We start from the raw sequence: 13,001 nt of genomic DNA, 5'->3' as shown, positions 1-13,001 counted from the left end.
AAAAATTAGTGTGTCTACTTTAATGTCATCGTTAAAGCTATTTGTAATAAAAAAAACTGCACTTTCTGCTGTGATTTATTTTTGTTGTTCTTTTTAATAGCTTGATGTTTTCTTGGGGTTTGGGTCACTGCTGGTTTTGAGGGCTGATATACAGATACGAAATGTGCGTATTTGAGACTTCAGGGCTGAAATTCATTTTTTGTATTTTATTGGCCCAGAAGTTTGGACCTTGGAGAAGAAGGATTTCATTTCTATATTTGTCAACATGTTATAGTTTTTAATGCCAATATGTCAAAGAGTTACTTTAGATAGGGAACAAGATCTCATAAGATCTTGCATGTTAATGAATGTCTAGGCTTGCGGAATTGTTTACACAAGCCACTAATGTTTTTACAGTATACCTTTAGAAGAAAGATCTGCTAAGTTGCCAATTATAGTATAAGATCTTGTCATAATATATATATATATATATATATATATATATATATATATATATATATATATATATATATATATATGTATGTATATATTGGTGTAGATAAGCTTTCAGCTTTCAGACATCACTGCAACTGATGTTATGAAGTACTTTTCAGTTGCGTATTTTAAGCTTTAAGCTTTTGTACTTTTGTGCACGTAATATTACTAATAAGCTCCTTTCCTGCTATAGATTGATGGTTGTGTTACACCAAGTACAACTTATCATTGAGTTCAGTAAATCTGATAAAAGGAATCGTGGTTACATGTTTACATGCGCAAGAATCTACTCAATTCAAAGGATCAAGATATAATTGAAATGTTGATACTTCAAAATTTTGGTTTTTGGTTATGTTTCACATACCTTAGAGGCAAATCACCAGAGAAATTCATAAGTTCATATAAGTGCTTCTTTTGGTAAGAAACGGGATCCAGAAGTTTGACAATCTGATATATTTGTGTCCAGAAGTTTGAAATTCATATGATGTTTGACAATCTGATATATTTGTGTATTTCATTCCAGATGAATTTCTGATACTATTTTATTTTTACTGTTGTCAGGAGCAACATTATCTGTGATAACAAACATATGATTGTTGGACTTTCTGATGGATCATTGTATAATATATCATGGAAGGGAGAGGTAATGTGAATGTAGCAGTTCCTCCATGTCTTTCAAATGCACATTGAAGAAGCATATTTGTAGCTTAGGCGCTGAATTCATTTTTTAGCACCATTATAAAATGCTGCGTCTATTCCCTTTCTACTTGCTTAACATGATGTTAATGGAGATTGGAAAGCATCCAGAAACCCGTATCTCCCTCTCAAAAAGGTTCAATCAGGTTATCATTTAACTTATTCTGTGATGCAGTTCTGTGGGGTTGTTGATCTTGACATTCCACTCTCTGATGGAAGTGGAGCTGATAAATTGTCTCATTCTTTGGACAATGGTCTTCCTTGTAATAGAGCATAAGGTGTTTCTCTGCCGATGAATTATATGAGGAAGAAGTCTGCTATTGTGTACAGGGAGTTTTCCTTCTCACTAAGGTTACTATTTTTGCTCTTTTGTGATGGACAACTTGTGTCATGTTCTGGAAGTAAGAAAGGATTAAAGCAAACTGATTTAATTAAAGTTGAAAAGAAGCTGGCATCTAGTTATGCTGTATGTGCCTCAGTTGCTTTAGAGCAACAAATTCTTGCTGTGGGTACAAAAAGGGGAGATGTTGAATTGTATGACCTCACAGATTTGTTTCCCTTATTCGTGTTGTTTCTTTATATGACTGGGGGTAAGTGCTCTGTTTTAAATTGCATGGAAGAACACTTATTTGCTGCATTCAACCTTCTCCTTAAACAATCAGGCTGTCTCGAGCAATTGCGTTCAACATTATAACTTCGTACTCTTTGAATGATCTTTTAGACGTTCATCAGCTCAACTTCCACAACCTAAACATTCAAGATTAAAATTAAACTTGTTTGATTTTCATATTTAGAATGCCTGTATAATTAAAACTTCTTTCCAACATTACTAATTCTCACTAATATGCCTGTATAATATAGTTCCATTTTATGGTTCCATTTGATTGTACTCCATTTCATTAAGTTTCATTCTCACCAACATTACTAACTAAACCTTAACTGGGCATATATACCACCGCGCGCTGCGCGGTGCCACCACCTAGTAATTGTAAAAGGGCAAGTAACGTCCCTGCTATCGTCACAGGACAATCGAAGCACCCTTCTTGTTTTAAAGGATTTTTCAAACAGTGAGGCACCGCTAATATACTTATATTATGTCTAACTTAATAGTATGTAAATGCACATACATTTTGTCGCGCCCCATTTTTAACGATGAAAAAAAAGAAAGAGTTTATAAAGAAAGATGTGATTTATTAATAATAAATGAAAAGGGACCTAGAATGAGACTTAAAAAGAATGCGACAATTTGGGTCCAAAATTTAGTCTAAAAGGGTTTTTAAGAAAAAATAGGAGTCGCCACTTGGTATGAAGTTTTGGTGTACCAAATCACCCAAAAATAAAATAAAATAAAATAAAACCCTTTTTGACAACTCCAGGTCTTTGAAAACAAGAGAAAATGGGTTCGGGAGTCACGGTTGAAGAAAGGGAAGGCAAAGGTTCAATTGACTCAAACCTAAGGCACCCTTTCAACCTAATCTAAGCTAGTTGCGAGGTTTAGTCAAAATTTTCCTAATCTAACCCTTAATTTTATCATATTTGGATGTTTCCTATATGGATGCAAATCTAAATATATCGAAAGGGACAAAATGTTCATTCAAGGGGTTTAATTGAACCAATCGCATTAATTGCGAAGGCCAAAATGATTCCTTGAAAGTGTCACGAATATGCAAATGATGAAATTAAAATAAAAGAAATTAAATTAAATTATATACATATATATAAGTGATCAAAAGAAAAGGAGAATGCAACATAAAGGGTACGGGAGGCAAAACTCGTGACATAATTTTCTTATACAGGGATTAATGGGATATTTAAACTAAAAAGTTATAATCACCCATTTTCCATGTTTGAAAAACAATTATCTTAACATGAACAAGCAAATGAACTAGCTTAAATGAGATGCAATTCTAAATGACATGATTAGCGCCTATAGAGGGTAGGGGATAATATAATAGGGAATATCATGCAAATGAGAAAAAATCCTAAAAATAAAAATATGCATGAAGATGTAGTGAATAGCACACAAAGATGAATCTAACGCAAGACGACCTAAAGGGTCTAGCGTTGGACTAGCCCATTTCTAAACATCCTTACTAGCGTTGGACTAGCAAGTAAGCGAAGAGAGAAGCCACAACTAGCGTTGGACTAGTGTGGTGACGTTATGCATTAACAATTCATAGTGAAGCAAATAAAGCATAAATTAAAACAAATAAACACATAAGAGCACGTAACACATAACACGTAAGCATAATATCTAGATGCCAAAATCCTAAGAAAAGCGGATAAAACACTTAACACATAAGCCACATAAACACGCAACCTATCTATTACATCGGGGAGCGCCTAACTACAATCTAAGAGGGAAAATATAATAAAACAAATCTAATTATCCTATCTATTACATTTTTGAGGTATTTAAATACCTCTCGAATCATTATAAAAACTAACTAAAACATATATAAGAAAATTTGAATGAATATTTAAATCAAATAAATAAAGCATATAAAGATATATAAACACATAGGAACACATAAGAGCACATAAGAGCACGTAATTGACATTGAAATAATAAAATAGGAGTACCTCCCGTTTGAAGTGGTGACTAAATGGAATCAAATTGTCCTAATTATACTCACAATGAACAAAAGGATCATGGCACCAATTTAATTGAAAAAGAAAATAATAATACAAGCACTAAATTCACACTAATATGTCAGACGTAAAGAAATTTAAGCAAATCTAAAAATTACAAGTTAAGTATATTCAAAAGTAGCATAATTAGCTATTAAAGAAAAGAAACAATCATAATAAAGAGAGCCAAAATTTGCCAAGGACTGAATTGCAAAAATTGAAAACTTTTGGGGGACAAAAATTATATTTTCCAAAGTTCAGGGGTCCAAATTAAATGAAAGATAAAATTCAGGGACCAAAGTGAAATTAATTTAAGGACCGAGTTGAAAGGAATTTAAAATGTTATGGGCCGCAGTGAAAGTACTTGAAAGTACAGGGACTGAAGTGCAAGTTCGTTTCTGATTTGGACAAGAAAAGGGCATCGGGCCTCCCTTTTTATTTTACTTGGGCCGAACTTACCTAAACCCAACTGAAAGCCCAAGCCAAAACACACAGGCCAGCCCGTCTTTTTATCCCTCAAGCCCAGCCAAAAAATACATGGGCTCCAACCTCCTAGCCCAACGGAAACCCAAAAGAAAAAATAAACTAAAGCCCATCCCCAAAACCTAACAAAATAATCACAAACCCACCTAAAAACTAACCTTAGCCCAAACCCCTTTTTTCTTTCTTTCTTTCCTTCTTTTCTTTTCTTCCTTTCTCCACTTCCAGCCGTTTCTTTTTCCTTCTTCTTCGGCCAGCTGAGGAAGCTTCAGCTGGCGGCCATGGCGGTCGCCGGTGGCGCCGCCGCCACCGGACCGCCGTCGCCGGTGGTCACTCCGGTTACCAAATTTTCTCAAAATACACCCCCTCACTCGGTTTTTCGCGTAGGTTCCATTTCCGGAATTATTTTTTACAAAAAAGGAAAGAAAAGTGGTCAAATGGCCAAAAAACAGTCACGGTTTTATTTTTTTTTAACCCCTTAAACCTTCACAAAAAATCATGAAAATTATACTACAACACTCTTACAACTTCTACAATACAACTATGATTTTTTATTAACCAGAAAACAATAACAAAAGACTACATTAAGGCAAAACAGTCCCTAAAAATCTTTTTGGCATTTTTTCAAACAATTAATATGCATTCACAGACATCATTTCCTTTTCCTTCATCTAGTTCATGCCATTTCCCAATTTTCAGCAATGCAACAACAACAATACAAGGCAGCCAGCAGAAATGAAAGAAAACTAAACAATGAAGCATTGATTTAATGTGCTAGACAAAAACTAAAAAAAAAATACCTCAATATAGGTGTGTGTGAGGTTGAGATGGAACCGAGAGGAGTTGGGGAAGATTTTTTTTGTTCTGTTTGTTTCCTCCGCCCAAGTCCGAGAGAGGGAGAGTGAGGGGTCAGGCTGCAAAATTCCGAGAGCTTCCCTTCCTCTTTTCTCGTACGTTTCTTTTTTTCTGCCTCTGCCAAGTGAGCCAGAGGGATTGGAGTGCTTTTTTTCTTTTTTGTGGTTTGTCTTTTTGGTCTCCTGAAACTAGAGAGAGCCGAGGGATGTATTTTTGGGGGGAAGCAAGAGTGGAGAATTTTTTTCTTTGTGGCCTGTCTGATTTTCCAGAGAGAGCCGAGTGAAGAGTTTTTTTTTTTCTTCTTGTTATCTCCGTCTCAGAGAGGCCAGAGAGTCGATATTAGGAGAGAAAAAGAGGAGCTTGCTTGTGTGTTTGGTCAAAATGATTTTTTTACCAAATGACCAGAAAGTTGAGTGTAGGAATGGCTTAAGTGTATTTTGTGGGGAAAATGATGAAAATGTGTAAGTTTAGTAATAATTTGATTTTGACTTCAATTTTTTATTTTTTTTTTATTTTTTTTTATTTTTAGTTTTATTTTTGTTGTTGTTTTGTCTTCTTTTTTTTTTTTAAACAAACCTGCAAAATTGAGAAAAATGCACATTAAAATGCTAAAAAATAAATAATTCATTAAATAGAAAATTTTGAGAAAATATTAAAAATCGACAGAAATTTGGTGTCTACACATTTAATACACCCATTGCATTTAGAAAATTTTTCAAATTAGTTATTCTTTTAGCAAAAAAATAATATATGATGTCTCTCTTAATAAAAGCACCGAGACAACTCCTAGTAGGCAAATATTTTCTAAATGCCCACATTTCCTTGATCATCAATAAAACAAGGAGGAGATCTAGTGTTGTACATGCCTATATGGTTCAACACAACTCTAATTATCTTAATATATTCAAAGAGGAAGGGGTATAGTGTAAACATTTTTTGTCACTATTTATTTTTCCTTATTTTTTCCTCCTACAAAAAATTAAACAGTAGAAACCTTCAATAACTACAAATAACTTCTTTTTCTTTTTTTAATAACAAAAAAATTACATTACACAACCTAATAAAACCTTTTAATAATTACTTATTATTTTTTTCTTATAATATTTTTTGCACTCCGATAGGGTGTGCATTTCTCATCAATACCAATAAATTCTTTTAATTTACTTGACAACTTCTTATATCTTAGAGAAAATCCATAGAGTTTTAATTGTTATATTTTTCTTAAACGTAATTATGAATTATTAATATTGCCAATATAGTTATTCCTTTTTGGACACTATTAAGACAATGACTTGCTCTTAAAATTCCTGAAAAATCAGCTGGGTTTTGAACTATCTTTGGCATTCCTGTTATTAGGGGTGTTTTTAATAGATAAATTTTTTCATAACTTTGTCCGTGGGTGCCTCTAAAAACACCAAAAAAATTTTAAAATACATATCCCAAAATACCAAAAAATATACATCTATTTTACTCTTCTACCACCACTCTCCCTAATCATTTCCATTTCTACCAGCACTGCCCCTGCCTGAGCCCACCACCGCCATCTCACCCTTTCTTCCCCCTCTTTTTTTCTACTCTCTCCCTCTCACTCCTTCGTCTTTCCCCTTTTTTTTCTCTCCCTCCCTCCTTCCTCCTCTCCTCTTCCCTTTCCTCTCCTACCCTTCTTCCCCTACCACTCTCTTTCTCTTTTCCCCCTCCCTTGCTGGTCACATGATCAGATCGAGAGAGAGAGGGTAGTAGGGTAAAGGGAGAGGGAGGGAAGAAGGGAAAAAAGGGAGTTGGAAAAGAGATGGAGAGTAAAAAAGAGAGAGAGAGAGAGAGGGGGAAGGGACAGGGAAAAGTTAAGATGGTGACAGCAATGGCGATGGCGATAGCGATGGCGATAGCGATAGCGGTGGCAATGGTAGGGAGAAGGAGAAAATGGCAGTTAGGATTGCAAACGAGTTGAGTCGAATTGAGTTCTACCCTAATCGAATCAAGTCTCAACTTAATGTTTGCAAACTCAAACTTGAACTCGAGTTCGATGAGCTCTCAATGTAAAGTTCGAGTTCAAATTCGATTTTGAGCAGAGTTGGGCTTGAACTCGAGAATAAAAAATAAAAAATAAAAATTTTATTTTTAAAAAATGAATAAAATAGTAATTTTTCTTAATAAATAATAAAATATTAGAAATATATATGATATTTTACTATTAAAATAATATATATATATATAATCGAGTCGACTCGCGAGTTAACGAGTTGAATAACTTTGAAGTCGAATTCGACTCGAGTTTGGTGTTAACCAAGTTCGAGTAGAGCTTTGATTCGAACTGTTTGCGAGCGGTTCAACTCGTATGTAGTTCTAGGCGGCGGTGGGAAGGGAAAGAAGAGGAAGAGTGACGATGATGATGGAGAGGAAGAAGAAGAGAGAACAAAAAAGAAAAAAATAAAGAAAAAGTAAAATAAGAAAAATTTTAAGATATTCCCCAAAGACACAAACAAACAATTTTTTCAAAACTTCTATAGTAAGGTGTAGTGAAATTTTAGACAAACTTTTAAAAAAACACACCATCCAAACAGTTCAAAATGTTTTCATTATCTAAAATCGTTACGCACCTTACAATGCTGTTTTTACTTCAATGGTGAATGAGCAATGCTCTTTTGTTTTTGCCCATCTTGAGCGTGTATCGCAAACCCAAAATTGATTAGACAAATACACTATAGAACTAAAATCGTATACTGATTAAAATCCTAACAAACCGAAAGTTAAACAGTACGAGAAAGTGGCTACGTTCAATTTCAAATCACATGTGCAATTATTTCTTTTGGAGGACCAATCCATCACATGCCGTAGTACCGATTAGCTTATAAGTTGATATGTCTTGTCTAGATTGGATTCTGAGGACCAATCCATCACATGCCATGACACTGAGTTGTTTATAAGATCCTCTCCAGAAGGTTTGCTATTCTTGATTGGATTCTAGCCCCCAACACTTCTTTCTCCCTCCGCTTCATGCCATGCCTCTCTGGTAACATTTTCTGGGTGAACTTGTTCATCTCCCTCCATATGGCCAGATCTGTTCTTATATCGATACTGGTTATGTTTATTATTGATCCCCAAAAAATCAGTGGTCAATACGAGTTCTTCAAGTTAGTTGCGTTTTGGGGGCCATCCTTCTGCAGGGTGTACGACTGCTGGAGAGAACCACCTGTGCCCAAGTTTACGTTGCATGGACTTTGGCCCGATAACTACACGCGACGTCTATATAATTGCGGTGGCTCCCGTTATATACCGCTTTCGGTTAGAGCTTTAGATACATATGTCATATACTTCGGTTAGACCTTTGTCAGATTATCATATATTTGACATGCACTCTATAGTTTAATTAACCGCACAATCAGTTCTCTTCTGCATATCTTCACTTCGCGTAAACTACTGTAAATTATTTAACTATAAAAGACAAAAGTTCCCTGTACTTCCTTTTACACTTACTCTATTATCTTTTGAATTGTAACGGAAATGAGAGATGATGGTTATTATATTGTTTGTCATGACAAGAAGGGTGTAATTAACAAAAAACCTAGTTTAAGCATCAACCCCAACAAATAATATTGTATATACAAATATCGTATATCAGCTGATGAGATAAAACAAGAACAATGATAATATCCCATAATTTTGATTAAATTAATGGAATTGATTATCATATGTATGCAACTTTGTGCAGGATCAACGAAGTATAAATGCACGGGATGACTACTGGTACGACTATTTCTTGCTAAATCCCCCATCAGCAAGACGTAACTGGCGCACTCAACAAAAGTTTTGGGCCAAAGAATGGAGTAATCATGGCACATGTTCAGAAAATGTTTTCAACCAACCAAACTATTTTAATCTGGCTGAGACGCTTATGTTTAGATATGATCTTAGATCAATACTCTTTAATTCAAAAAATCCAATCCCATTGCCATGGCCCAGAGTTTCGGATGTCATGTCAGCCATCTCCAAAGTTACTCAAGCTAGGCCAGAGTTACGGTGTAACTATTACATAAACGGCAACATTTTGGTGGAGGTGGCATTGTGCTACGATGTCCAAGGAAGCCGAGTGATTAATTGTACTCGACCAGGTACAGTGTTTTGCGGTAGACGGTCAAGCAGAATCTATGTACCAAACAACTTTTGAATTTATAATTACAATTGTTGTTATTGTTATTGGGAATTACCTTGTGTGATAGCGCTGACATTGGGAATCTAAGAAAGATTGACTTGGATAGAATTGGTCTACAGGCTCCACTCATAGACAGGTGGCTGCAATTTACCACCTCATTGTGGCAGAATTTTTTAAGTCAAAAATCTTTTGGTTCCCTACAAGACTTTACCCTGTTTATATTGCCAGTTTGAGCACCACTTTGAAAGTTTGACTGCTTAGTCGAGTATGAAAAATTCAAAATTCAACAAAATCCAACATTAAACCATTTTTCCTCTGTAGAGTCAAACCAAAGATGCTGGAGATTTTAGCCACGCAATAACTTAGGTCTATTGGATACTAATTTAGCCAACACATAAGAATTTATGTAAAAGAAATTTTGCAAACGTGGAATAGTTACTACCAACAAACTAGTAGTGGCTTGAAGCAGTGCACAAAGTTATCATTAACTATATAAACTATCAATTTTCCAAAGGTATCTCTAGCACATTGTCCACAACTGGAATACTAGAGATACAAATGGAAAACTTTCGAAAAAATGCCTACTAACCACAAAAAAAAATTGAGGCGCAAAAATACTAGAGATACAGCTCTTGCACAAAAAAAAAAAAAGAAAAGAAAAAAAGAGTTGAAGTCCACTAGTAACTGATAACAACATTGCAACCAAAACTGGAAGTTTGCAATCTCTATTCTTTATCTTGGTCACAAACTTCATAAGACTTCATGTTCAACCAGCCATCCTTGTTTTTGGATGCTTCTCCCTTTGCAGCAAAAAATTTAACAATAGCACTATGTTAGTATGATCATTGTTGTTAATTATCTCCTCAAAATAAAATCATCAAATTCTATACCTTAGACATGCTATTCATGCATCACATCTAACAAGTAGGTAGAGTTTTCAATAGTATTACCATACAAAATTATTGAATGGGGAACCTAGGAAGAGAACAAAGAACCTGAATAAATCAAATTCTGTAACTCAGTTTGTAAACATGCTATAGCTGATACTCAGTATACCTAAATGTCCAAATTAACATCTAGTAAATCTAACGTCATTTGTTGCTGCGAATTCAAAAATGATGGAGGATAGTTACAATCCATGCTTAACGTGTTTTTAGGCACTAAACCATCAGCTGCTTGAAAGGATCTTTCACACCCTTTTTCTTGAGGAAAAAACATTCGATTAACTCAAGCATTTAAATCGCTTTTTTCTTTTTTTTTTTTTCATATAACAAGAAACAATGAAAATAAGGCATAATGAGTAAGACTTATTTATGCAATTGGCATACCATTAACTTGAGATGATGAAACCTTTCTCTTCTTCTCAAAACGTCCTTTCAAACACCCATTTTCTCTTCCTTTGGTTCTTATTTGTACTAGGTTCAGAACTAAAGTCGGACTTTCATCTTTATCAGCAAAATTCTCCTTATCATGTTCATTAGAAAGCTCCCTAATAGTTTATTGCTTCTCAATGGATGCGTGCTTTTTAAAGAAATCAGTGCTCCTCCAGATTATGTTTCGGGTCTCTGCATGGCCTTGTCTCAGCGTAATAGCATCATAAGCGTATCTCATGGCATAATTAGTGAATACTAACTAATTTCCCATGCCATCCATATGAAAAATCTTCTGTCGATCATCATAACTCGGTTTCTTACATCTATGCTCCAACGTTTTAATAGATATTTTAAAGGAATCTTTACTACATTTTTTGCCTTGAATGCAGCCAATGCGTGGGTACAAAGCATTCCCATTGACCCGAATTTACTGCAACTTCAGTTGACACCCAACTTATTCACACCCAGGAACCAGAATGACCATTCATGTTTTCGCACCCCACGTAGTATGAGAAGTGACAAGGAATTCAAAAGTCGCGTCACTTGATTGCTGTTCTGCATAGGAGCACGCTAGAATATCCAGAAACTCATGTTCAACACCTTGTACAACTTATGCATGTAATGTTTAGAAGCATGTTGTAGAACTGGACTTTTAATTTGGATAGGTGGTTTACCATTCTTGCAACCAAAATTTGAATCAGCCTTAGTTTGGTACTACTGACCAAGTTTCACCTCAAATTCTAGAAAAAAAAAAAAAAATGGGAAAATGATCGGTTTCATCCTTCACATTTCACAAAAATATTCTTTTCGTCCCTCACTTTTAAAACGAAGTAATTTCGTCCTTGACATTTAAAAACTGAAGTTCTTATATCCTTGAACTCAAATTTCAATCTGAATCAAACCAATCAACCTGATTACAAATTTTGGGGGTGTAATTGGTAGATCATTTGGTTAACTAAACTTGATATTCATGTAAAATTTAATGAACCCAAAAAGAAAAAATAAAAAAATTATAACATAAAAAAGAAAGATTAATCTTTCCTACATTATCATTGTATACACTGACGGTTTTATGTACCGCCATATCATTTCAATTTAAATTTAAACACCAAATTTTATATTTATGATACACATCTAGATTCGCAAGTGGATATACTAACGGTGCATGAAAAGATTTACCCAAAAAAAACTCTACTATTCCAAGAAAAGAATGGCCTTTTATGTTATAAATTTTTTTTTTGGTTTAATAAATGTCATGTGAATATAATGAAATTGACCGAGTGATCTATCAATTCTATTTCCGAAATTTATTACTGGATTATTGAATGGTTTGATTCAGATTGAAAATTAGGTTCAGGGATGTAATAGCTTTAATTTTTAAATGTCAGGGACAAATTTGCTTCATTTTGAAAGTGAGGGACGAAAAGAATATTTTTGCGAAATATAAGGGATGAAACATGCTATTTTCCCAAAAAAAAAAATTCGTCAAAGATGTTGTTACACTGCCAATACCATTCAAGACACTATTTGTGCCCTCAATTCTAGATGTCGGTTTAAAATCAGCATTAAATGTGTCATTATTGAGAACTGTTGACCATTTTTTTCGAAGACCATGTAGTCTTTTCAACCGAGCATGATCTTCTAAACTATATATTCCTTAATCATTCTATCCCATGTTTCTTCAAGCTCCTTCTCAGTGTCACAACCATATAAGCATTTTTGAAATAAATCTTGAAAGCCTTGGTTTTGATTGATGCTTTTAAGGTATGATGGAGCATTATGTGAAACATGCCACAAGCATAATCTATGATAAGTATCTGGAAATACAACCTGGATAGCCATCATCATGGTTTGGTCTTGCTCAGTAAAGATAGTTTTAGGAGGGTTATTCCCCATTGATTCCAGAATTGCCCTGAAAGCCCACTCAAAAGAATCAACACTCTCATTGGATATAAAGACACATCCAAATATAATAGTTTGCCAATGATGATTTATCCCGATGAATGGTGCACAAATCAGATTGAATATATTTTTTAGCAAGTAGTATAAAAAATCACAACATCCCCAAAGAAGTCTAGTTTATGCGCGGCCGCCTATCCCTCCCAAAAAAAGTTTAGCATTCGTCGATCATCACCTAACTCTACATCCCAATAGAACATCCCTAACGTATTTACTCTGCTCTTGAAATTATGCACAAAACTTTGTGCATCTCTCTTCTCAATAATAGAATTTTGCCTAGTGGATATGAAATTGAAAGCTTCCTTTTTCGAGAATACAACATTAGTAACACCTCCACTTTCTTTAGCCAAATATGAATATGCATCTGTTATAGGTATTCCAAA

At 34.5% G+C, this 13,001-nt stretch overlaps 1 protein-coding gene across 1 annotated transcript; it reads left to right on the top strand.

Moving 5' to 3' along the window:
- Nucleotides 1-8,081: 8,081 nt before the first annotated feature.
- Nucleotides 8,082-9,337, top strand: LOC113729735 (ribonuclease S-2). Its single transcript, XM_027253981.2, has 2 exons — nt 8,082-8,418; nt 8,846-9,337. Exons 1-2 carry the CDS (start codon nt 8,131-8,133, stop codon nt 9,299-9,301), a joined length of 744 nt encoding a protein of 247 aa, XP_027109782.2. The 5' UTR covers nt 8,082-8,130; the 3' UTR covers nt 9,302-9,337.
- Nucleotides 9,338-13,001: the final 3,664 nt, after the last annotated feature.

Source organism: Coffea arabica, chromosome 2e, assembly GCF_036785885.1.
Source record: "Coffea arabica cultivar ET-39 chromosome 2e, Coffea Arabica ET-39 HiFi, whole genome shotgun sequence".
NCBI lineage: Eukaryota > Viridiplantae > Streptophyta > Magnoliopsida > Gentianales > Rubiaceae > Coffea > Coffea arabica.
The sequence above is the reverse complement of the archived record's forward strand: the minus strand, read 5'-3'. Positions and strand labels throughout refer to the sequence as shown.